Source organism: Passer domesticus, chromosome 31 (genome assembly GCF_036417665.1).
Source record: "Passer domesticus isolate bPasDom1 chromosome 31, bPasDom1.hap1, whole genome shotgun sequence".
Taxonomy (NCBI): domain Eukaryota; kingdom Metazoa; phylum Chordata; class Aves; order Passeriformes; family Passeridae; genus Passer; species Passer domesticus.
Genome location: NC_087504.1, coordinates 2420384 through 2444993, shown reverse-complemented (window position 1 = coordinate 2444993; position 24610 = coordinate 2420384). Strand labels below are relative to the sequence as shown.

The 24610-nt window shown below is 59.8% G+C and overlaps 1 protein-coding gene across 8 annotated transcripts in view; it reads left to right on the top strand.

Annotated features, from left to right (window-relative positions):
• The window catches only part of LRP1 (LDL receptor related protein 1), a 98548-nt gene that overhangs the window by 41894 nt on the left and 32044 nt on the right, over nucleotides 1-24610 (top strand). For all 8 annotated transcript variants that reach the window (XR_010351370.1, XM_064401205.1, XM_064401201.1 and 5 more), the window contains exons 7-37: nucleotides 3649-3811; nucleotides 5475-5697; nucleotides 8022-8211; nucleotides 9875-10018; nucleotides 10161-10397; nucleotides 10720-10900; nucleotides 11011-11233; nucleotides 11828-12017; nucleotides 12314-12439; nucleotides 12529-12669; nucleotides 12930-13055; nucleotides 13258-13374; nucleotides 13830-13910; nucleotides 16318-16485; nucleotides 16718-16900; nucleotides 17271-17471; nucleotides 17553-17798; nucleotides 17972-18169; nucleotides 19670-19874; nucleotides 19970-20134; nucleotides 20414-20658; nucleotides 20904-21035; nucleotides 21122-21349; nucleotides 21477-21651; nucleotides 21988-22082; nucleotides 22298-22447; nucleotides 22566-22706; nucleotides 22919-23047; nucleotides 23821-23952; nucleotides 24140-24274; nucleotides 24349-24478. Coding sequence is in view for 7 of the 8 variants with exons in the window: in XM_064401205.1 (XP_064257275.1) it covers nucleotides 3649-3811; nucleotides 5475-5697; nucleotides 8022-8211; nucleotides 9875-10018; nucleotides 10161-10397; nucleotides 10720-10900; nucleotides 11011-11233; nucleotides 11828-12017; nucleotides 12314-12439; nucleotides 12529-12669; nucleotides 12930-13055; nucleotides 13258-13374; nucleotides 13830-13910; nucleotides 16318-16485; nucleotides 16718-16900; nucleotides 17271-17471; nucleotides 17553-17798; nucleotides 17972-18169; nucleotides 19670-19874; nucleotides 19970-20134; nucleotides 20414-20658; nucleotides 20904-21035; nucleotides 21122-21349; nucleotides 21477-21651; nucleotides 21988-22082; nucleotides 22298-22447; nucleotides 22566-22706; nucleotides 22919-23047; nucleotides 23821-23952; nucleotides 24140-24274; nucleotides 24349-24478 (5200 nt within the window). In the remaining variant the exon portion in view is untranslated. The remainder of the gene's footprint in view (nucleotides 1-3648; nucleotides 3812-5474; nucleotides 5698-8021; nucleotides 8212-9874; nucleotides 10019-10160; nucleotides 10398-10719; nucleotides 10901-11010; nucleotides 11234-11827; nucleotides 12018-12313; nucleotides 12440-12528; nucleotides 12670-12929; nucleotides 13056-13257; nucleotides 13375-13829; nucleotides 13911-16317; nucleotides 16486-16717; nucleotides 16901-17270; nucleotides 17472-17552; nucleotides 17799-17971; nucleotides 18170-19669; nucleotides 19875-19969; nucleotides 20135-20413; nucleotides 20659-20903; nucleotides 21036-21121; nucleotides 21350-21476; nucleotides 21652-21987; nucleotides 22083-22297; nucleotides 22448-22565; nucleotides 22707-22918; nucleotides 23048-23820; nucleotides 23953-24139; nucleotides 24275-24348; nucleotides 24479-24610) is intronic.

Genomic DNA, 24610 nt, shown 5'->3' with positions numbered 1-24610 from the left:
GGGGAATCACTGTGCACCATTCCTGCTCCTCCAGAGCTCTCTGAGTCCTGCTGGCCTTGGGGTTCTGGGTCCTGGGGCTGATGTGGCCCATTCCTGCTCCTCCAGAACTGTCCAGGTCCTGCTGGCCTTGGGGTGCTGGGACTGGGGAATCACTGTGCCCCATCCCTGCTCCTTCTTCCAGGGATCTCTGAGTCCTGCTGGTCTTGGGGTGCTGGGACTTGGAGGCTGCTGTGCCCCATTCCTGCTCCTTCTTCAAGGGTTCTCTGGCTCCCTCTGACCTCTGGGCCCTTCTGACCAGGGCTGCTGTCCCCCATCCCTGCTCCTCCAGAGCTACCCAGGTCCTGCTGGCCTCAGGATTCTGGGACTGGGGGGTTGTTGTGCCCCATCCCTGCTCCTTCTTCTAGGGTTCTCTGGCTCCCTCTGACCTCTGGCTCCTTCTGTGCCCCTGCCGTGCCCCATCCCTGCTCCTCCAGGGCTCTCTGAGTCCTGCTGGCCTTGGGGTTCTGGGTCCTGGGGCTGCTGTGCTCCATCCCTGCTCCTCCAGAACTGTCCAGGTCCTGCTGGCCTCGGGATGCTGGGACAGTGGTGTCACTGTGCCCCATTCCTGCTCCTCCTTCCAGGGCTCTCTGGCTCCCTCTGACCTCTGGGTTCTTCTGACCAGGGCTGCTGTGCCCCATCCCTGCTCCTCTGGGGCTATCCAGGTCCTGCTGGCCTCAGGATTCTGGGACTGGGGGGTTGTTGTGCCCCATCCCTGCTCCTTCTTCCAGGGCTCTCTCAGTCCCTCTGACCTCTGGGTTCTTCTGACCAGGGCTGCTGTGCCCCATCCCTGCTTCTCTGGGGCTGTCCAGGTCCTGCTGGCCTTGGGATGCTGGGACAGTGGTGTCACTGTGCCCCATCTCTGCTCCTTCTTCCAGGGTTCTCTGGCTTACTCTGACCTCTGGCTCCTTCTGTGTCCCTGCCGTGCCACATCCCTGCTCCTCCAGAGCTCTCTGAGTCCTGCTGGCCTTGGGGTGCTGGGACAGGGGGGTCACTGTGCCCCGTCCCTGCTCCTCCTTCCAGGGCTCTCTCAGTCCCTCTGACCTCTGGGCCCTTCTGACCAGGGCTGCTGTGCCCCATCTCTGCTCCTCCAGGGCTCTCTGAGTCCTGCTGACCTCTAGATGCTGGGACAGGGGGGTCACTGTGCCCCGTCCCTGCTCCTTCTTCCAGGGTTCTCTGGCTCCCTCTGACCTCTGGCTCCTTCTGTGCCCCTGCTGTGCCCCATCCCTGCTCTGCCCTGCCCGTGCTGCAGTGATGGGGATGCAGGGTCTGGGGGGGCACTAATCCTAAAGACAGCTCTCCAAACCCCTTGGGATCTCTGGGAGCTGCAGCCCCTCAGCCTGGCCCCTGGCCTGGCAGGCTCAGGAGGGGCTGAGCAGCGCTGGGCACTGCCAGGCAGGAATTCGGGCACGTTGGGTTGATCCGATTTAACGGGATTTTTCGCTGCTTTAATTAAATGCTCACACGCTGCGTGCCAGGTGCTGAGTCTCACCTGCTCCAGCCCCGGGGTGTCCCTGCAGCTCTGGATTAGCTCTGCTCCCACCTTGCCCAGCGGGATCTGCCCTCGCTGCCACGTGTGCCATCCTGGTGCCACTGGTGGAGCCCCTTCCCTGCTGCCCACTCCCTTCTCCAGCACCCACCTTGCTGAGCTCCCCCTGCCCCACTGCTGTTCCTGCAGGGTGAATTCCCCATGTTTCTGAGGGATAAATTCCTGGTAATCCTACAGGGTGAATTCCCAGTGTTCCTGCAGGATGAATTCCCAGTATTCCTGCAGGGTGAATTCCCAATATTCCTGCAGCATAAATTCCCATTGTTTCTGCAGGGTGAATTCCCAGTATTCCTGCAGGGTGAATTCCCAGTGTTCCTGCAGGGTGAATTCCCAGTTTTTCTGCAGGATGAATTCCCAGTATTCCTGCAGGGTGAATTCCCAGTATTCCTGCAGGGTGAATTCCCATTGTTTCTGCAGGGATGAATTCCCAATATTTTCTGCAGGGTGAATTCCCAATATTCCTGTGGGATAAATTCCCAGTGTTTCTGTAGGATGAATTCCCAATATTCCTGCAGGATCAATTCCCAGTGTTCCTGAGGGATAAATTCCCAGTATTCCTGCAGGGTGAATTCCCAGTGTTCCTGCAGGGTGAATTCCCAGTTTTTCTGCAGGATGAATTCCCAGTATTCCTGCAGGGTGAATTCCCAGTATTCCTGCAGGGTGAATTCCCATTGTTTCTGCAGGGATGAATTCCCAATATTTTCTGCAGGGTGAATTCCCAATATTCCTGTGGGATAAATTCCCAGTGTTTCTGTAGGATGAATTCCCAATATTCCTGCAGGATCAATTCCCAGTGTTCCTGAGGGATAAATTCCTGGTAATCCTGCAGGGTGAATTCCCAGTGTTCCTGCAGGGTGATTTCCCAATATTCCTGCAGGGTGAATTCTCAGTGTTCCTGAGGGATGAATTCCCTGTGTTTCTGCAGGATCAGTTCCCAGTGTTCCTGTAGGATGAATTTTCAGTGTTTCTGCAGGATGAATTCCCAATATTCCTGCAGGGTGAATTCCCAGTGTTGTTGCAGGGATGAATTCCCAGGGTGCCGTGGGTGCCCTGTGAGTGCCCTGTGGGTGCCGTGGGTGCCATGGGTGCTGTGAGTGCCCTGTGGGTGCTATGGGTGCCGTGGGTGCCATGGGTGCTGTGAGTGCCCTGTGGGTGCCGTGGGTGCCCTGTGAGTGCCGTGGGTGCCCTGTGGCTGCCCTGTGGGTGCCGTGGGTGCCATGGGTGCCGTGGGTGCCATGGGTGCTGTGAGTGCCCTGTGGGTGCTGTGGGTGCCCTGTGAGTGCCGTGGGTGCCCTGTGGCTGCCCTGTGGGTGCCGTGGGTGCCATGGGTGCCGTGGGTGCCATGGGTGCTGTGAGTGCCCTGTGGGTGCTGTGGGTGCCCTGTGGGTGCCGTGGATACCCTGTGAGTGCTGTGTGTACCATGGGTACTGTGGGCGCCTTGTGGGTGCCCTGTGGGTGCCATGGGTGCTGTGGGTGCCCTGTGGGTGCCGTGGATACCCTGTGAGTGCTGTGTGTGCCATGGGTACTGTGGGCGCCTTGTGGGTGCCCTGTGGGTGCCATGGGTGCTGTGACTGCCCTGTGGGTGCTGTGGGTGCCGTGGGTGCCATGGGTGCTGTGAGTGCCCTGTGGGTGCTGTGGGTGCCCTGTGAGTGCCGTGGATGCCCTGTGGCTGCTGTGAGTGCCCTGTGGGTGCTGTGGGTGCCCTGTGGGTGCCGTGGATGCCCTGTGGCTGCTGTGTGTGCCATGGGTACTGTGGGCGCCCTGTGGGTGCCCTGTGGGTGCCATGGGTGCTGTGAGTGCCCTGTGGGTGCTGTAGGCGCCCTGTGGGTGCCCTATGGATGCCATGGATGCCCTGTGAGTGCCCTGTGGGTGCTGTGGCTGCCATGGGTGCCGTGGGTGCCCTGTGTCTCCATGCAGGGCCACCAGAGCAGATCCTTGTAGGGCTGCAGGTCCCAGAGCATTCCTGGCTCCCATCCCTCAGCCGTGCCGGTGTTGGTGACCCTGGGGGGCTCGTGGCTCTGTCCCTCCCTGCCTCACCCCCCTCCCTCCCTGTCCTGGCCCAGACGTGGAGCAGATGGCCATCGACTGGCTCACGGGCAACTTCTACTTCGTGGATGACATCGACGACAGGATCTTCGTGTGCAACAAGAACGGGGACACGTGTGTCACGCTGCTGGACCTGGAGCTGTACAACCCCAAGGGCATCGCGCTGGACCCGGCCATGGGGTGAGCCCTGGCAATTTCCCTCTGGGGTTTTGGGGCTTTTCTGTGCCTCTGTGAGCTCTCCCTAAAGGGACAATTCCCATCCACTCCCACCCAATTCCTCCTAATGTCCCCAAATGTCTCCCCAGAACCCCTCAAAATGTTTCCAACCCCCCCAAATGTCCCCAAAATGTCCCCAAAATGTCCTCAAAATGTCCCAAAATGACCTCAAACAGCTCAGGGCACCCCTGGCAGCTGCCAGCCCCCGGGAGCTGCCCTGGCAGCAGCTGGGCAGGGCTCAGTCCTGTGGGACACACCTGGCACTGCTGCTTCCAGATCGTGACACTCAGCGTGGTCACAGCTTTGCCCCAAATCCCCACGAAATAACCCTAAAACCCCCAAAATGGCCCCAAACCCCCACAAAAATGACCTCAAAACCCCCAAAACCACCCCAAATTCCCCCAAAAATGACCATAAAATGGCCCCAAATCCCCACAAAATGACCCTAAAACCCTTAAAATGGCCCCAAAGCCTCCAAAAATGACCCTAAAATCCCCACAACAGCTCCAAATCCCCCAAAAAACTACCCTAAAACCCCCAAAAAGCTCCAAATCCCCCCCAAAATGACCTTAAAACCCCCAAAATGGCCCCAAATCCTCCAAAATGACCCTAGAATCCCCAAAAGGGCCCCAAATCCCCACAAAAATGACCTTAAAACACCCAAGATGGCCCTAAATCCCCCCAAACTCTCAAAATGGCCCCCAAATGACCCAAAATGTCCCTAAAATTCCTCTAGTTATTCCCAACTCCCCCCAAGTGTCCCCCAAATCCCTCAAATGCCCCTAAAAGAACCCAAAAAACCCCAAAATGGCCCCAAAAGGACCCAAAAAGCCCCAAAATGTCCCTAAAACTCTTCCTAATGTCCCCAAATGTCTCCCCAAACCCCCCAGAACCCCTCAAAATGTTCCCAACCCCCCCAAATGTCCCCAAAATGTCCCTAAATGTCCTCAAAATGTCCCCTAAATGTCCCTAAATGTCCTCAAAATGTCCCCAAATGACCTCAAACAGCTCAGGGCACCCCTGGCAGCTGCCAGCCCCCGGGAGCTGGTGTGGCAGAGCAGAGTAACCACTAAAGAGGAAAATTCCCTTCCTTGCCAGCTGCTTTCCTGATGGGCACTTCCCTCCTGGCTGGCATGGAAAAAAGCTGGTGTTATTGAGCAGAAAATCAGATTTATTTCATATAAACAAACAAATATCACGGAGAATCCTGGAGGGAGACTCCAGGCTCAAGCAGGGATGGGGCAGACAAGCCCCTCAGGTGACTGAGTTAAGTCCCCTGGGCTCTGTGGTGGCTGTGCTGATCTCTGGCTCTGCTGCGTTGGGAGTTGCCACCACAGGCGGATTCCTCAGGTTGTGTTTTCACATGTCCCTAAAATGGCCCCAAATCCGCACAAAAACGACCCTAAAACCCTCAAAAGGGCCCCAAACCCCCCCAAAAATAACCAATTTTCACATGTCCCCACCATCAACACATGTGAATCTCCCAGGAGCTCTGTGCCACACCATCAACACATCTCAATCTGCCAGGAGCTCCTTGCCACACCCCGTGGGCATCCACACGTCCACACCCTCCCTCTCCCAAAACTCATCCTGGTTTTGAGCTGCCTGGTTTCCTCTGCCCTCACAGCAAGGTGTTCTTCACCGACTACGGGCAGATCCCCAAGGTGGAGCGCTGCGACATGGACGGGCAGAACCGCACCAAGCTGGTGGACAGCAAGATTGTCTTCCCACACGGCATCACCCTGGACCTGGTGAACCGCCTGGTCTACTGGGCTGATGCCTACCTGGACTACATCGAGGTGGTGGACTACGAGGGCAAGAACAGGCACACCATCATCCAGGGCATCCTGGTGAGCGGGGTTTGGGGGACGGGGGTCCAGGCTCGGTGTCCTGGGTGCCACTGCTCTGCAGATGGGGCTTTAGAGCAAAGTGAGCGCCGAGCAAGGTCCTGCCAAGGGTGATCGTGATGGGCAAGATCACACTGATGGTCAGTGATGGATGAGAGCCATTGGGTGGGATGGCCATCACTGATGGTCAGTGATGGATGAGAGCCGTGAGGTGGGATGGCCATCAGTGATGGTCAAGAGCCAGGTGGGATGGCCATTACTGATGGTCAAGAGCCATTGGGTGGGATGGTCATCAGTGATGGTCAGTGATGGATGCGAGCCATTGGGTGGGATGGTCATCACTGATGGTCAGTGATGGATGGGAGCTGTGTGGTGGGATGGTCATCAGTGATGGTCAAGAGCTGTCAGGAGGGATGGTCATCAGTGATGGTCACTGATGGACAAGATCTGTGAGGTGGGATGGCCATCAGTGATGGTCAAGAGCCATCAGGTGGGATGGTCATCACTGATAGTCAGTGATGGTCAAGAGCTGTCAGGTGGGATGGTCATCAGTTATGGTCAGTGATGGTCAAGAGCTGTGAGGTGGGATCAAGGGTTTGGGTGTCCTGGAGCCCGGCTCTCTCAACTCCTAAATCTTCTGTGGCTCTCACAGCTCCTTAATCCCCTGTGGCTCTCACAACTCCAGAAATCCTTTGTGCCTCTCACAACTCCTAAATCCCTTGTGGTTCTCAACTCCTAAATTCTCTGTGCCTCTCAACTCCTAAATCCCATGTGGCCCTCACAGCTCCTAAATCCCTTGTGGCTCTAAATTCCTAAATCACTTGTGGCTCTCAACTTCTAAATCCCTTGTGGCCCTCACAACTCCTAAATCCCCTGTGGCTCTCAACTTCTAAATTCCTTGTGCCTCTTACAACTCCTAAACCCTCTGTTGCTCTCAACTCCAAAATTCCTTGTGGCACTCACAACTCCTAAATTTCTTGTGCCTCTCGCAACTCCTAAATCCCTTGTGGTACTCAACTCCTAAATCATTTGTGGCTCTCACAACTCCAAAATCCCTTGTGGTACTCAACTCCTAAATCCCTTGTGCCTCTCAACTCCAAAATTCCTTGTGGCCCTGACAGCTCCTAAATCCCTTGTGCCTCTCACAACTCCTAAATCCCTTATGGCCCTCACAACTCCTAAATCTCTGGTGGCTCTCACAGCTCCAAAATCACTTGTGCCTCTCACAACTCCTAAATCACTTGTGGCCCTCACAACTCCTAAATCCCTTGTGACTCTCAACTCCTAAATCCCCTGTGGCTCTCACAGCTCCAAAATCACTTGAGCCTCTCACTACTTCTAAATCCCTTGTGGCTCTCAACTCCTAAATCCTCTGTGGCTCTCAACTCCAAAATCACTTGGCTCTCACAGCTCCTAAATCCCTTGTGGCTCTCACAACTCCTAAATCCCTTGTGACTCTCGACTCCTAAATCCCCTGTGGCTCTCACAGCTCCAAAATCACTTGAGCCTCTCACTACTTCTAAATCCCTTGTGGCTCTCAACTCCTAAATCCTCTGTGGCTCTCAACTCCAAAATCACTTGGCTCTCACAACTCCTAAATCCCTTGTGGCTCTCACAACTCCTAAATCCCTTGTGGTTCTCAACTCCTAAATCCCTTGTGGCTCTCAACTCCTAAATCCCTTGTGGCCCTCACAACTCCAAAATCCCTTGTGGCACTCACAACTCCTAAATCACTTGTTCCTCTCACAACTTCTAAATAATTTGTGGCTCAACTCCTAAATCCCTTGTGACTCTCGACTCCTAAATCCCCTGTGGCTCTCACAGCTCCAAAATCACTTGAGCCTCTCACTACTTCTAAATCCCTTGTGGCTCTCAACTCCTAAATCCTCTGTGGCTCTCAACTCCAAAATCACTTGGCTCTCACAACTCCTAAATCCCTTGTGGCTCTCACAACTCCTAAATCCCTTGTGGTTCTCAACTCCTAAATCCCTTGTGGCTCTCAACTCCTAAATCCCTTGTGGCCCTCACAACTCCAAAATCCCTTGTGGCACTCACAACTCCTAAATCACTTGTTCCTCTCACAACTTCTAAATAATTTGTGGCTCAACTCCTAAATCCCTTGTGACTCTCGACTCCTAAATCCCCTGTGACTCTCACAGCTCCAAAATCACTTGAACTTCTCACTACTTCTAAATCCCTTGTGGCTCTCAACTCCTAAATCCTCTGTGGCTCTCAACTCCAAAATCACTTGGCTCTCACAGCTCCTAAATCCCTTGTGGCACTCACAGCTCCTAAATCCCTTGTTCCTCTCACCTGGTGCCTTCCAGATCGAGCACCTGTACGGGCTGACCGTTTTTGAGAACTACCTGTACGCCACCAACTCGGACAACGCCAACGCCCAGCAGAAGACCAGCGTCATCCGCGTCAACCGCTTCAACAGCACCGAGTACCAGGTGGTGACACGGGTGGACAAGGGTGGAGCGCTGCACATCTACCACCAGCGCCGCCAGCCCACAGGTGGGACCCTCACTGTGGGGTCACAGCTCCCTGGCCCCTCAGCAAGGGGCTTGGGTGGGATTTTAGGAAGGATTTTTTCGGTGGTGAGGTGTTGGAAGTTCCCGTTTCTGGAGGTGTCCATGGATTGTGGTGTGGTTGGTTGGGTTGGTCACGGGTTGGACTCGGTGATCTTGGAGGTGTTTTCTGACCTCAAGGATTCTGGGATTCGTGCTCCCCAGGGCTGCTGAACATCCTGGGGTGCCCCTTTTTCCTGCTAGCGCTGTGTCTCCTCCTGTGAGAGCTGCGCCACGTGGCTGATGGATCATGGAGAGTACAGAGATGTGGGAGCAAATGTGACACCTTAAAATATTCATGGTCCCTCTTGCTCTCTGTCCCCACTGCCAGCACGTTCACCCTGGTGCTCCCAAGGGAATTCCAGGGAGCTGAAAGGCTCCAGTGCTGCTCCAGCCCCTCCCTGCATCCATCCCTGCCTGCTCCAACCCCCAGCACCTTCCTGCAGTTAATCAATTTACTCCTTATAAATCCTCTTAGTGTCTGCAGCCTGCTTGGCATTTTCCAGCGTGTAAAATTAATCAGGAGATTTCTGAGCGGGGAAGGAGTGTGATTAAGGGGCTCTCCTGGTGCTGGCTGTCCCTGCTCCCAGGGCTTGTCCCACTGGTGCAGCAGGATGGGGCGGTGTGGCCGTGTGGCTGTGGTGGTGTGCTGGGACATGCTGGCTTCTCCCCAGGGATCCTTCCCATGGGAAAGTCCTTTCCCACCTCTGTGCTGGGCTCAGCCCTTCCCTGACTGGCTGGGAGCTCCAGGGAGGAATTACAGATGAGGGAGGACCCCCGAGGGCATCCCCATGTCCCTGTGGTTGCAGCCCTGTGCTCCCTGTCCCCCCCATGCTCCCTGTCCCTCTGTGCTCCCTGTCCCCTCTGTGTCGCTGTCCCTGCTGTGTCCCTGTCCCACCCCGTGTCTCCATCACCACTGTGCTCCCTGTTCCCCCTGTGTCCCTGTCCCCCCTGTGTCCCTGTCCCCTCCATGCTCCCCCATATCTCCGTCCCCACTGTGCTCCCTGTCCCCGCTGTCCCTCCTGTGTCTCTGTCCCCTTGTGTCCCTGTCCCCCCCAGTGCTCCCTGTCCCCCCTGTGTCCCTGTCCCCTCCATGCTCCCTGTCCCCCCTGTGTCTCCGTCCCCTTGTGTCCCTGTCCCCCCCAGTGCTCCCTGTCCCCCCCGTACTCCCTGTTCCCCCTGTGTCTCTGTCCCCTCCATGTCCCTGTCACCACCATGCTCCCTGTCCCACTCATGCTCCCTGTCCCCGCTGTGCTCCCTGTCCCCCCCGTGTCCCTGTCCCCCCTCTGTCCCTGTCCCCCCCATTCTCCCCACTGTGTCCCTGTCCCCGCCATGTTCCCCCCTGTGTCTCCATCCCCCCTGTGTCCCTGTTCCCCCCATGCTCTCTGTCCCCCCTGTGTCTCTGTCCCCTCCATGTCCCTGTCCCCTGTGTGCTCCCTGTCCCCCCCCCGTGTCCCTGTCCCCCTCCATGTCCTTTCCCCACCCCAGTGCTCCCTGTCCCCGCTGTGTCCCTGTCCCCCCCCAGTGCTCCCTGTCCCCCCGTGTCCCTGTCCCCCCGTGTCCCCGTCCCCCCGTGTCCCCAGCAGCCACAGCCCCTCTCTGTGTTGCAGTGCGGAGCCACGCCTGCGAGCCGGACCAGTTTGGGAAGCCGGGAGGCTGCTCGGACATCTGCCTGCTGGCCAACAGCCACAAGAGCCGGACGTGCCGCTGCCGCTCCGGGTTCAGCCTGGGCAGCGACGGCAAATCCTGCAAAAGTGAGTGCTGGCCGTCCTGGGGCAGCCTGGGGGGCGAGGGGCTGGAACCACGGGCTCTGCTGTGACCCCACCACAGCCCTGGTGCCACCCCCACGGCACTGCCCCAGCCCTGCTGGTGGCACAGCTGTCCCTGTCTCTCCAGAACCTGAGCACGAGCTGTTCCTGGTGTACGGGAAGGGGCGTCCTGGCATCATCCGTGGCATGGACATGGGCGCCAAGGTGCCAGATGAGCACATGATCCCCATCGAGAACCTCATGAACCCCCGGGCTCTGGATTTCCACGCCGAGACCGGCTTCATCTACTTTGCTGACACCACCAGCTACCTCATCGGGCGCCAGAAGATTGATGGCACGGAGAGGGAAACCATCCTGAAGGACGGTGCGTGGCCGAGGGCCTGGCCTTGCAGGAAGGATAACACAATTACACCTGGCTGAGATACAAGGAGCTTAATTCCAGAATATTCAAACCTCTGTTAGCTCAGGGTGATCCCACCTGACATGTCTATGGTTCAAATTTTAAGTGCATTTAGCATTTCATAAAATTTTATCTGTTCAAAGAGCGGCTCTAGCAGAATTTCCTGTGGGGCTGGGTGTGCATCATCCCCCTCAGTTTGGGGTCAGGATCAGGCACCTTTGGGGCTGTTACTTCCACTTTTCACCTCCTGGCTGGTGACAAACCCACTCTGCGTTTCCCCCCAAAGGCATCCACAATGTGGAGGGGATCGCCGTGGACTGGATGGGGAACAACCTGTACTGGACAGATGATGGCCCCAAGAAGACCATCAGCGTGGCACGGCTGGAAAAGGCCGCCCAGACGCGGAAGACGCTGATCGAGGGGAAGATGACGCACCCCCGCGCCATCGTGGTGGACCCTCTGAATGGGTGAGGGTGCCTGGCTGGGCAGGGTTGTCTGGTGGGGCCACGGGGACGTGGTTGGGTCTTGTCATGAGCTGTGGTGGCCAGGACAGGGCTGAGCTTAATGTCCGTGGCAGGTGGATGTACTGGACGGACTGGGAGGAGGATCCCAAGGACAGCAAGAGGGGCAAGATCGAGAGGGCGTGGATGGACGGTTCCAACCGCAACATCTTCATCACCTCCAAGACCGTCCTGTGGCCCAACGGGCTGAGCCTGGACATCCCGGCCAAGATCCTCTACTGGGTGGATGCTTTCTACGACCGCATCGAGATGGTTTATCTCAATGGCACCGAGAGGAAGGCGAGTGGGGGTCCCGTGGGTCTGGGACACTGATCACCCACAGCACTGGGGCAGCTGAGCTGTGACGCCCTGCTCTCCCTTTCCATCACCCTGTCCGTGTCCCTGTCCCTGTCCCTGTCCCTGTCCGTGTCCCTGTCCCTGTCCCTGTCCCTGTCCCTGTCCCTGTCCCTGTCCCTGTCTCTGTCCCTGTCTGTGTCCCTGTCCCTGTCCCTGTCCCCGTCCCCGTCCCTGTCCCTGTCCCTGTCCCTGTCCCTGTCCCTGTCCCTGTCCGTGTCCCTGTCCCTGTCTGTGTCCCTGTCCCTGTCCGTGTCCCTGTCCCTGTCCCTGTCCCTGTCCCTGTCTCTGTCCCTGTCTGTGTCCCTGTCCCTGTCTGTGTCCCTGTCCCTGTCCCTGTCTGTGTCCCTGTCCCTGTCCCTGTCCCTGTCTGTGTCCGTGTCCCTGTCCCTGTCCCTGTCCGTGTCCCTGTCCCTGTCTGTGTCCCTGTCCCTGTCCCTGTCCCTGTCCCTGTCCCTGTCCCTGTCCCTGTCCCTGTCCCTGTCCCTGTCCCTGAGTGCCCATCCCAGCTGACGCAGCCTCTCCTCCCCGCACCCACAGATCGTGTACGAGGGCCCGGAGCTGAACCACGCCTTCGGGCTGTGCCACTACAGCAACTTTCTGTTCTGGACCGAGTACCGCAGCGGCAGCATCTACCGGCTGGACCAGGCCTCCAAGGCCGTGAGCCTGCTGCGCAACGAGCGCCCGCCCATCTTCGAGATCCGCATGTACGACGCGCAGCAGCAGCAAGGTGCGGGGGCACCAGGGGCTGGGGGGCGAGCCTGAGCTTGCCCCCGCCTCTTTTTGTTTATTTTTAGCCGTCTCCATGCTCCTTGTTTTTATTTCCTGTTGTTCATGCCCTGCCCTTCCAGCTTTCTCTCTTTTTTCCCACGCTAATTCCATCAGGTTCTGTGCTCCCTGAGGTGTCCCCGTGGCTTCACTTGGGGTTTCCAGCTGTGGCTGCTGTTGAGGAGTCCAGGGGGGCTGGGGGCTCCCAGGGGTCCCTGGGCACTGAGGTGCCATCTCCTCACCCCTTTCCCTCCACAGTGGGCTCCAACAAATGCCGTGTCAACAACGGGGGCTGCAGCAGCCTGTGCCTGGCCACCCCCCGGGGCCGTCAGTGCGCCTGCGCCGAGGACCAGATCCTGGGGCCGGACTCTGTCACCTGCCAGGGTAGGCTGGGACCCTCGTGGGGACTCTCCCTGTGGAAAGCTGCGCTTGGTCACCTGGTTAAAATCCTGCCTGTGCTTTCCCCTTGGCAGCCAACCCGTCGTACGTGCCCCCGCCGCAGTGCCAGCCCGGGGAGTTCGCCTGCAAGAACAACCGCTGCATCCAGGAGCGCTGGAAATGCGACGGCGACAACGACTGCCTGGACAACAGCGACGAAGCGCCCGAGCTCTGCCGTGCGTGAGCCCTCCTGCGCGGTGGGATTTGGGCTAAGGCTCCCCCAGATGTGGAGGCAGTGGTTGGGGAAGGGTCAGGAAGCCAGGACCGCTCTGTCCCCTCCCCAACTCGAGGAGAGGAGGGGGTTTAAGAAGAAAATGTTGGTTGAGATTCTGATGCCAAGTTTGAGGCTCCAGCCCTTTTCTGTCCCAGTTTTTCTCTTCGTTGGAGGGGTGGGGTGGGATGAGGGGCAGGTTCTGAGTGTGGCTTCCCCCCACAGACCAGCACACCTGCCCTTCAGACCGCTTCAAGTGCAAGAACAACCGCTGCATCCCCAACCGCTGGCTCTGCGACGGGGACAACGACTGTGGCAACAACGAGGACGAGTCCAACTCCACCTGCTCGGGTGAGGACCCTGCCTTGTCCTCAGGGAGTCACAGCAGAGCCCGTGCTGAGCCACAGCCTGAGCTTTTGCAGTCTCACGTGTGCCCACACCTTGGCTTTGCACCTGGGCCTTTGAACCTGAGCCCAGGGGGTTGTTCCCCACCTTCCCCTGGCAAAACTTGGTACCGTGGGCCATTAACACTCCATCTGTCCCTCCTGGCCAGCCCGGACCTGCTCCCCCAACCAGTTCTCCTGCGCCAGCGGCCGCTGCATCCCCATCTCCTGGACGTGTGACCTGGATGATGACTGTGGGGACCGCTCTGACGAGTCTGCCTCGTGTGGTGAGCTGGGACTGGGAGCACTGGGGGCACTGGGAGCACTCAGACCCTCCAAAATGACCTTAAAACCCCCAAAAGGGCGCCAAATCCCCCCAAAACGACCCTAAAATCCCCAAAAGGGTGCCAAATACCCCCAAAAATGACCCTTAAACCCCCAAAATGGCCCTAAATCCCCCCAAAAGACCCTAAAATCCCCAAAAGGGCCCCAAATCCTCCAAAAATGACCCTAAAACCCCCCAAATGGCTCCAAATCCCCCCCCAAACTACCCCAAACCCCCCCCAAATGGCCCCAAAATGACCCAAAATGTCCCGAAAATTCCTATAGTAGTCCCCAACTCCCCCTAAGTGTCCCCCAAATCCCTGAAATGCACTGGGGGCACTCCCCGGGGCTGGGAGGGTTGGGGTGCACGTGGGGTGTCCCCTGGTGTGTGCTGATGGTGCCTCTCCCTCCCCTGCAGCCTACCCGACCTGCTTCCCCCTGACGCAGTTCACCTGCAACAACGGGCGCTGCATCAACATCAACTGGCGCTGTGACAACGGTGAGGAGCCGGCCCCGGGTGCTCCCCAGGGGATGGCGAGGCCAGAGCAGCCTGGCAGGGACCCCTTTTTGGCAATCTGAGCCAGTTCTCACCCTGTGGTGAAGGGCAGAGCCCAGGCCCCAAAGGGAGCAGGCGTGAGCCAAAGCTGAGCCCACCCTGCAGCCCCCAGCCCCGTATTTCCCTTGGCTGAGCAGGGGCAGGGAGAGCTGCAGGAATAACCTGGCAGGGATTGTTCCAGACCTTGGCATCCTTTGCAAGGTTTCCAAAACCCTGCCCTGGTTCTGGAACAAAGTGTGACATGGCCAGAGCTGCTGGTGGCACTGAGCCAGGTCCTGCAGCCCCAGGGAAGGCAGGAGAGCTCTCCCAGCCAGCTCCCATCTGCCTTTGGATCTTTCCAGGGCCAGGCCTGGGACAGAGGATTTACCCCAAGGTTGTTTTCCTTTCCCACAAGTTTATATCAATCTTTGAGCCGCTCTGCCTTGTTGGGAATAATTAACATCTTCAGAGCAAGCGAGACACTGGCTCCTGGCTGTGGGTGCAGGACTTTTCCTGGACCCTCTGAGCTCCCTTGGGTGCCAAGGGATGGTTCCTTCTCCTGGCATTGCCCTCTGTGGCAGCCAGGCCGTGGTGTGGAGCCCCTCATGCAGCCCTGAGGCGGGCAGGAGCTGCAGCACCACGAGGGTACCCCCACCCTGCTGCCCCCCACTCCCCCAGCACCCTCTGCTGCTTCTGGTCTCGCCTCCCGGGCTGCCCGGTGCCTCTGTGTGTCCATGTCCGTGTCCCAGTGTCTGTGTGCCACCCGCTGTGTTTGTCACCGTGCTGTGTTGTGTTTGTCACCGTGCCCACGCTCCTGTCTGGTGGTTCTGTGTTTCAGAAAAAGATTGTGGGGATGGCTCTGACGAAAAGAACTGTCCAAAGCCTACCGGTTAGTGCATAGATCAACATGCACCAGACCCCCACCTGGCCCCCCGAGCCCCCAAACCTGCCCCCTCCGGGGGGCTGTGAGCCCCAGGGGCTGCTGCTGGACACTGGCAATGCCCCCTGTCCTCCCTGGCAATGCCCCCTGTGCCTCTGGCAATGCCCCCTGTGCCTCTGGCAATGCCCCTGTGCCTCTGGCAATGCCCCTGGTGCCTCTGGCAATGTCCCCAGTGCCTCTGGCAATGCCCCCTGGTGCCTCTGGTGATGCCCCCTGTGCCTCTGGCAATGCCCCCTGTGCCACTGGCAATGCCCCTGTGCCTCTGGCAATGCCCCTGGTGCCTCTGGTGATGTCTCCCATCTCTCCAGCAATGCCCCCTGTGCCTCTGGCAATGTCCCCAGTGCCTCTGGCGATGTCCCCAGTGCCTCTGGTGATGTCCCCCAGCTCTCCAGCAATGTCCCCCACGCTCCCCAGCAGCAGGAGAGTCGTGCCAGGTGCCAGGGAGCACTGGCACGGGTTCCTCCCAGCTCACCAGGCAGAGCCACCTGGGAAGCTCCTCTTGGTGGGAGGCTGGAGAGGTCAGGGGTGTCAGGTGAAGGAGCTGAGCTGTTGGCGAGGCCATGTGGCAGCTGGCAGTGCCATCGTCCCCATCAGTGCCATCATCCCAGTCAGTGCCACTGGCCCCATAGTGCCATCATTCCCATCAGTGCCATTGTCTCCATAGTGCCATCTTCCCCATCAGTGCCAATATCCCCATCAGTGCCATTGTCCCTATCAGTGCCATTGTCCCCATCAGTGCCATCATCCTCATCAGTACCACTGTCCCCACAGTACCAATGTCCCCATCACTGTCATCATCCCTATCAGTGCCATGGTCCCCATCAGTGCCATCACCCCCATCAGTGCCATTGTCCCTATCAGTGCCACTGTCCCCATCAGTGCCATCACCCTCGTGCCCATCCTGAGGCACCAGGAAGCAAATCCCCTCGCCCAGTCTCAGGGGGGCATCCACACTGGAGCCCTGTGGTGGTGCCCAGGCCCCCGTGCCAGGCAGGCAGAGGGGCTGCATTGCCAGTGCCCAGGTACCCTCAGACCAAACTTTCTCCTGCCCAGGCAGGCATGGGGGTTTCCTCCAGGCAATCCAACCCCCCCAATTGGCTGTCCCAGCCCCCTCCTCATGGGTGCACCCCCAAAAGGAGCGCCCGTCCCCCAGCCCCGCTCTCCCCAGAGTGGAGCCTGAGGCCCCCCAGGTTCATGGCTGATCTATGCAGTTTCTGTGTTTCATTTTCTCTGTGTGCTGCTGGTGGGAGGGCCGGGGGTCTCCAGCCCATGGCGGGGGTCCCAGAGCCAGCGCTGAGGGGCTGCTGTCACCCCACCAGCGTGGTGTGTCCCCCGCTTCCCCCGGCGAGGGGTCTCTGTGTCCTCCCTCCTGCCAGCCCCCTCCTGGCCGGGCTCCTGCTGACCCCCTGCCCGCCCCCCTTCCCTCTGCAGACAACGACTGCGGGGACAACAGCGACGAGGCCGGCTGCAGCCACTCCTGCTCCAGCAACCAGTTCAAATGCAACAGCGGGCGCTGCATCCCCGTGCACTGGACCTGCGACGGGGACAACGACTGCGGCGACTACAGCGACGAGACCCACGCCAACTGCACCAACCAGGGTGAGCCCCAGCAGCGGGAGGGACCCCCAGGCACAGCCGTTGCCCAAAATGCCAAAGCAGAGCCAAAGGAGAGCTTCTAGGCAGGGAATTCTGCAGCGTGGCCGCATTCAGTGCTCAGATCCCCCTCCTGTGGCTCTGGGTGCATCCAGCTGTTTTCCTGCTTGCTCCCCACGCCATCCTGGAGCCCCCCAGCTCCATGGGGTGCAGGCAGTGAGCTGTGCCCTCCCCGCAGCCACGCGGCCGCCCGGGGGATGCCACACGGACGAGTTCCAGTGCAGGCTGGACGGGCTGTGCATCCCCATGCGCTGGCGCTGCGACGGCGACACGGACTGCATGGACTCCAGCGACGAGAAGAACTGCGAGGGGGTCACCCACGTCTGCGACCCCAACGTCAAATTCGGCTGCAAGGACTCGGGTGAGAGTGGGGGGATCCCAGCTGGGGGTGCTGGGCTGTCCTCAGTGCTGGGGTAATGGGGAACACAAGTGGCCAACCCGTGAGCCGTGATCCTGATGGATGGTGTCATCCTCAGATCCCTTTTCATCTCTGAGGAAGGGGCTGGGACACACTTTGGTGGGCTGGGGACAAAGGTGGAGGGACACTAGTTCTGGAGCTGATCTTCTGAGCTCCCAGGCCTTCTCTGACCTATCCCATCTGGTCCAACTTTTTGGGAGCCCTGAGCTCCTCAAACACCCCCATGCCCCCTGTGTGTGGGATAACATCTGGAAATGCCTGGAATAACATCCCTTCTGGTTCTGCTCTGCCCCCTTCCATGCCCTCCCCTCAGCGCGGTGCATCAGCAAGGCCTGGGTCTGTGACGGGGACAGCGACTGCGAGGACAACTCCGACGAGGAGAACTGCGAGTCCCTGGTGTGCAAACCCCCCTCTCACACCTGTGCCAACAACACCTCCATCTGCCTGCCCCCCGAGAAGCTCTGCGACGGCTCCGACGACTGCGGCGACGGCTCCGACGAGGGCGAGCTCTGCGGTGAGCGCGGGGACGGCCATGGGGACACGGGGTGACCCTGGAGTGGGGCCAGGAGGTGACAGCCACGTCCTGTCCCCACAGACCAGTGCTCCCTCAACAACGGCGGCTGCAGCCACAACTGCACCGTGGCTCCTGGCGAGGGCATCGTGTGCTCCTGTCCCCTGGGCATGGAGCTGGGTGCTGACAACAAGACCTGCCAGATCCAGAGCTACTGCGCCAAGCACCTCAAGTGCAGCCAGAAGTGCGAGCAGGACAAGTACAATGTCAAGTGCTCCTGCTACGAGGGCTGGATGCTGGAGCCCGACGGCGAGAGCTGCCGCAGCCTGGGTGCGTTTTGGGGGCACCAGGGAGTGGTAGCAGCCCCCCAGCTGCCTCAGGGGGTGTTTGTCCTCTCGTGGAGCTGGGGGTTGTGCTGATGGACATGGCTGGGTGTGTGTGTGGAGCTGGGGCTGAGTGCACTGTCTCCTGCCTTGTTCCTGACCCTGCCCTGCTCCTCCCAGACCCCTTCAAGCCGTTCATTATCTTCTCCAACCGCCACGAGATCCGGCGCATCGACCTGCACCGAGGGGACTACAGCGTCCTGGTGCCCGGGCTGCGCAACACCATCGCCCTGGACTTCCACCTCAACCAGAGCTCCCTGTACTGGACAGACGTGGTGGAGGACAAGATCTACAGGGGAAAGCTGCTGGAGAACGGGGGTGAGGAGCCTTGGCTTGGGGGAGCTGGGGGCTGGAGGGAAAGCAGGGGTGCAGGTTTGGGGTCAGTGGTTCCGTGGCACCCCGCGGCAATGCAGCAGCTGAATCCTGTAGCCCTGATAGTGATCCTGTTCTGCTCTCATTATGCAGTAGTTAATTAGCATTCCCAGCACTTCCCTGCTTGTAATTGCAGCCCAGCAGCTGGGCACAGAGAGGACACCCCCCAAGCAGTGCTGCTCCCACAGGAGCCCAGTGCCAGGACTAGGGATGGGGGCTGAGTCCTTTGGGGCCTGGGACATGGACGGGGGCTGAGCCCTTTGGGGTCTGACCATGGACAGATGCTGAGCCTTTTGGGGTCTGAGCATGGATTCATGCTGAGACCCTTAGGGGGCTTTGAGGTCTGGACTGTGGATGGGGGCTGAGCCCTTTGGGGCCTGGGACATGGATGGGGGCTGAGCTCTTTGGGGCCTGGACTGTGAATGGATGCTGAGCTCTTTAGGGTCTGGACTATGGATAGGGGGTGCTGAGCCCTTTGGGTCTGGATTATGGATTGGGGGTGCTGAGCTCTTTAGGGTCTGAACTGTGATGGGAATGCTGAGCTCTTTTGGGTCTGTCCATGGATAGGGGGTGCTGAGCTCTTTGGGGTCTGGCTATGGATAGGGGGTGCTGAGCTCTTTCGGGTCTGGACTATGGATAGAGGGTGCTGAGCTCTTTGGGGTCTGGCTATGGATAGGGGGTGCTGAGCTCTTTAGGGTCTGGACTGTGGATAGAGGGTGCTGAGCTCTTTCGGGTCTGGACTATGGATAGAGGGTGCTGAGCCCTTTGGGGTCTGTCCATGGATAGGAGGTGCTGAGCCCTTTGGGGTCTGGCTATGGATAGGGGGTGCTGAGCTCTTTCGGGTCTGGACTATGGATAGAGGGTGCTGAGCTCTTTGGGGTCTGGCTATGGATAGGGGGTGCTGAGCTCTTTAGGGTCTGGACTGTGGATAGAGGGTGCTGAGCTCTTTCGGGTCTGGACTATGGATAGAGGGTGCTGAGCCCTTTGGGGTCTGTCCATGGATAGGAGGTGCTGAGCCCTTTGGGGTCTGGCTATGGATAGGGGGTGCTGAGCCCTTTGGGATCCGGGCTATGGATAGGGTGTGCTGAGCTCTTTAGGGTCTGGACTGTGGATAGAGGGTGCTGAGCTCTTTGGGGTCTGGCTATGGATAGGGGGTGCTGAGCTCTTTAGGGTCTGGACTGTGGATAGAGGGTGCTGAGCTCTTTGGGGTCTGGCTATGGATAGGGGGTGCTGAGCCCTTTGGGGTTTAGACCATGGACAGGGGGTGCTGAGCCCTTTGGGGTTTGGACCATGGATAGAGGTGGATCAGGCCCTCTTTGGGGAGGACACATCCCCCCACAATCAACTCCATGTGAGCTGGGTGGAGCTGTTGGGGATAGGGGGATGGTGGAACTGGGTGGGCTGGGGAAGGGGCACCAGCCTGAGCCCTCCCCTTGTGCCCCACAGCTCTGACCAGCTTCGAGGTGGTGATACAGTACGGCCTGGCCACCCCTGAGGGACTGGCTGTGGACTGGATCGCTGGCAACATCTACTGGGTGGAGAGCAACCTGGACCAGATCGAGGTGGCCAAGCTGGATGGCACCATGAGGACCACGCTGCTGGCCGGGGACATCGAGCACCCCCGCGCCATCGCCCTGGACCCTCGCTATGGGTGAGGCAGGAGGGGACAGCGCTGGCACCTGTGGGATCTCGCAGGGGGTGAGGCCATGGGCTCCTGTCCTTGCTCACAGCCTCTCCTCCTGGCAGGATCCTGTTCTGGACGGACTGGGATGCCAGCCTGCCCCGCATCGAGGCCGCCTCCATGAGCGGCGAGGGCCGGCGCACCATCCACAAGGAGACGGGCTCAGGGGGGTGGCCCAACGGGCTCACTGTGGACTACCTGGAGAAGAGGATCCTCTGGATCGATGCCAGGTAGGGCCAGGACGCCTCTCTGTGTCCATCCCAGTCTGGATTTTCTCCTGGTTCCAGCGTTGTGCTGGGCTGGGAGAGAGAAGCCTTCGTGCTGTGGGGTCTGTTTGTGTCTCCAACACGTGCCAGCCGTGGCTCTGGGTGTTGTCCCCTGTAGATCCTGGTGTAAATCAGCAGGATTTACACCATGGCTGCTTAGACCCTGCTGGTTGCTGCTGTTGGGTTAAAGACCCCGTGGTGCCCCCTCCTCACCTCCCTCACCCTCATCTCCCCCCGGCACAGGTCGGACGCCATCTACTCAGCCCTGTATGATGGCACAGGGCACATCGAGGTGCTGAGGGGACACGAGTACCTGTCCCACCCCTTCGCTGTCACCCTGTACGGGGGGGAGGTGTACTGGACCGACTGGCGCACCAACACCTTGGCCAAGGCCAACAAGTGGACGGGGCACAACGTGACCGTGGTGCAGAGGACCAACACTCAGCCCTTTGACCTGCAGGTGTATCACCCCTCCCGGCAGCCCCTGGGTGAGGCTGGGGGAGTGCAGCTGGGGGGACGGGGTGGGGGGACAACAGGGGGTGGCACTGGCACTTGGTCTAAGCCCACAACCCCTTGGAGCAGCAGGTGGATGATGCTCTTATCCCTGTTGCTGCCCCTTTGCCCCATCAAGTGATGCTTGATCTGGGCAGGGTCTGGGGGGGCTGCAGCTCTTGGGGTCTCCTGGGTGGTGTCCCCAAGGCTGGGATGTCGCTGAGTGCTGTCCCCTTTGCAGCTCCTAATCCCTGCGAAGCCAACGGGGGCAAAGGGCCGTGTTCCCACCTCTGCCTCATCAACTACAACCGCACCCTGTCCTGTGCCTGCCCCCACCTCATGAAGCTGGACAAGGACAACACCACCTGCTATGGTAGGGGTCTGCCCGGGGAGCTGGCAGCGGGGATGAGGGGGTGCTCTGGGGCTGAGATCCCACCGGTGCCCTTCTTCTTCTCGCAGGGTTTAAGAAGTTCCTGCTGTACGCGCGGCAGATGGAGATCCGGGGCGTGGACATTGACAACCCCTACTACAACTACATCATCTCCTTCACCGTGCCCGACATCGACAACGTCACCGTGGTGGACTACGACGCTCTGGAGCAGCGCATTTACTGGTCAGATGTCCGAACCCAGACCATCAAGAGAGCCTTCATCAACGGCACCGGCGTGGAGACCGTCGTCTCTGCAGGTTGGTGTGGAGGGAGCTGGGACCCTCCAAAGCCTTCAGCTCCCTGGGATCACCCTTCCTCTTCATCTGAGCATCATCCCAGCCTTGTCCTCACAGCTGACGAGCTCCCATCTTCGTTCCCTTGCAGACCTGCCCAACGCTCACGGCCTCTCCGTGGATTGGGTTTCCAGAAACCTTTTCTGGACCAGCTACGACGCCAACAAGAAGCAGATCAACGTGGCCAGGCTGGATGGCTCCTTCAAGAACGCCGTGATCCAGGGGCTGGACAAGCCTCACTGCCTGGTGGTGCACCCACTCCGCGGGTGAGTCTGGTGGGACGTGGTGCTGATGGGGAAGAGGCGTGTGTGTGCAGGCACAGGTGTGTGTGTGATGGGGGAGAGAACAGGGGCTGTCCCTGTGTGTCAGCACACGTGTGTGCAAAGGGGAGCAGGCTGGGATAAGTGTGCACCCACCCGTGTGTGCCAATCCAGGGGTGCCCGGGGCTCTGGCAACCCCCAAGCCCCATCCTGGGTGGGGACAAGGGGCTGTGGGGCTGCCCAGGTTGTGCCACGAGCAGGTGAGGGGCTCTGCAAGGCTTGGGAGGGTGCAGGGGGCTGCTGGCACCATGGCCCCTCACCCGTTGTCCCCTCACCTTGCAGGAAGCTGTACTGGACAGATGGGGACAACATCAGTGTGGCCAACATGGATGGCAGCAACCGCACGCTCCTCTTCACCAACCAGAAGGGACCTGTTGGTATGGACCCCCCATGGCCCCTGGGATCCCCCACCTCGCCTTGCTGTCCTGCAGAGCCTCAAGTCCCCACTCTGGCTCCTTGGTGGGGTGGCAGCTGTCCTGTGCTGGGTCACCATGACCTTACCTGCCTGCTCTCTCCATAAATCCCATCCCACCTCCCGATCTGTGATGGTCCCTGCGTGCCACCAGCCTGGTGACATTCCCATCCTTTCCAGGCCTGGCCATCGACTACCCAGAGAGCAAACTGTACTGGATCAGCTCTGGCAACGGCACCATCAACAGGTGTGACCTGGATGGCAGCAACCTGGAGGTGATCGAGTCCCTGCGGGGCCAGCTGAGCAAGGCCACCGCCCTGGCCATCATGGGTGAGGGCTGCCAAAGGGGGACACCTTCCCCTGTCTCTGCCCCTTCCCAAACTCTCCTGCCCACCTCAGCTGAGGCGGGAGGGGAATGCTGCCACATGCTCCTGCCTTCTCCCCACAGGGGACAAGCTGTGGTGGGCTGACCAGGCCTCGGAGAGGATGGGCACGTGCAACAAGAAGGACGGGACGGAGGTGACGGTGCTGCGCAACAGCACCACGCTGGTGATGCACATGAAGGTCTACGATGAGAGCATCCAGCAAGGTCAGCGTGGGGTCCCGGGGCAGCTGCTCAACCCCTCTGTGGTGGCTCCAGCCCTGGCAGCTGGCCCAAGCCTTGCCCTTGCCCTTGTGCCAAGCCTGTGCTGGCTGGTGCAGGGCACCCACGCCTCGTGTGGGTGCTGCCCTGGGTGTCCCAGCCCTGGTGGGTGCACCCTGGCCCCCTGTAGCCCCTCACCCCCCTTTTCTCTGCCACAGCTGGGGCCAACCCCTGCAGCCAGAACAACGGGGACTGCTCGCAGCTGTGCCTGCCCACCTCGGAGACCTCCCGCTCCTGCATGTGCACTGCAGGCTACAGCCTCAAGAGCGGGCAGCAGTCCTGTGAAGGTGTGTGCTTGTCCCTGTCCCCTCCCTGAGCCACCCCTCGGTGCAGAGAGACCCTGTGGCCACCCCAGCCATGCCTGTGGCCACCCCAGCTGGGGACCCCTCACTCTGGCTGCTCATGGGCTCCTCCCCACTGCTCTGTGTCCCACGTCACTGCGGGGGAATGCTGGGCACTAGAGGGACACCGGGGTTTTGGAGGGGTTGTGGGCTCAGGTGGCAGCAAGACCCTTGCATTGGCTGTCCCTGATGAGCGTGGGGCCACCAGGGGTGTCAGGTGGAGGGGATTGGGACCCTCCCAGGGAGAGGTGGGACCCTCGCTGTGGGCAGCGGGTTGGGCTCACTGGGAGCAGGGCCAGGCACAGCCCTCCCTCTGCAGATCCCCCCCGTCCCCTCGGGCACTGCCAGGGCCTCTCAAAGGCTGTTTGTGTGCAAAATGTTCCGGGTGGTTTTGGGGGGGGTTTGGCAGAGCTCTGCACCATCTGGGTCAGGGCAGGGGCTGAATAACAAGTGCTGCCCTGACCCAGATGCGCTGTGGAGCCTTTGCCAACACGGGGTGGGGGTGGTGGGCGGTGGGAAGGGGGTTCCCTTGTGCCCCCCTAGAACAGGGCAGGACCTTGGAACGGGCTGTGCCAGGGCTTGCAGCCCCCAGGGAGGTCTGTGCTGGGCCTGCAGAACCCTGCCAAGCTCGTGCTCCTCCCCTGTCACAGTTTTCCAGGGTGGAGGGACAGCCTGTGGGTTTGGGGATGTGTCTGACTGTCCCTGCACGTGTGCTGCAGGTGTTGGCTCCTTCCTGCTGTACTCGGTGCACGAGGGGATCCGGGGCATTCCCCTGGACCCCAATGACAAGTCGGATGCTCTCGTGCCGGTGTCTGGGACCTCCCTGGCTGTGGGAATCGACTTCCATGCAGGTGATGCAGGGCTGGGGACATGACAGGGGATGGGGAGCCTGAAGGGGTCATCACCATCACCCTTTGCCCTGCAATGCCCCCTCGGCAGAACTGGGGTGAGAGAGGATTTTAGTGCTGGGTGCAGGGTTTTTACCATTCTGGAGTGACCAGAGGTGGTCACTGACTCGTCCCCTCCTGTCCCTCTCAGAGAATGACACCATTTACTGGGTGGACATGGGCCTGAGCACCATCAGTCGAGCCAAGAGGGACCAGACGTGGCGTGAGGACGTGGTGACCAACGGCATTGGCCGCGTGGAGGGCATCGCTGTGGACTGGATTGCAGGTGGGATGGGGCCCTGGAGCCGGGGGCAGGGGGGCAGTGGGGCTTCTGTGGGGGTTCACTGTCCCCTCTTGTAGGAAACATCTACTGGACGGACCAGGGCTTTGATGTCATCGAGGTGGCCAGGCTGAACGGGTCCTTCCGCTACGTGGTCATCTCGCAGGGGCTGGACAAGCCACGGGCCATCACAGTCCATCCAGAGAAGGGGTGAGACACTGCCCCAAAGAGGGGCATCACCTGCGGAGTGGGCACAGGGCGAGACCCCCCACACCTCCCGGCAGAGCTGTGTGTGTGCACACAGCAGAGGACTTGCAGGTCTCCTGCCACACCAAGGAGTGC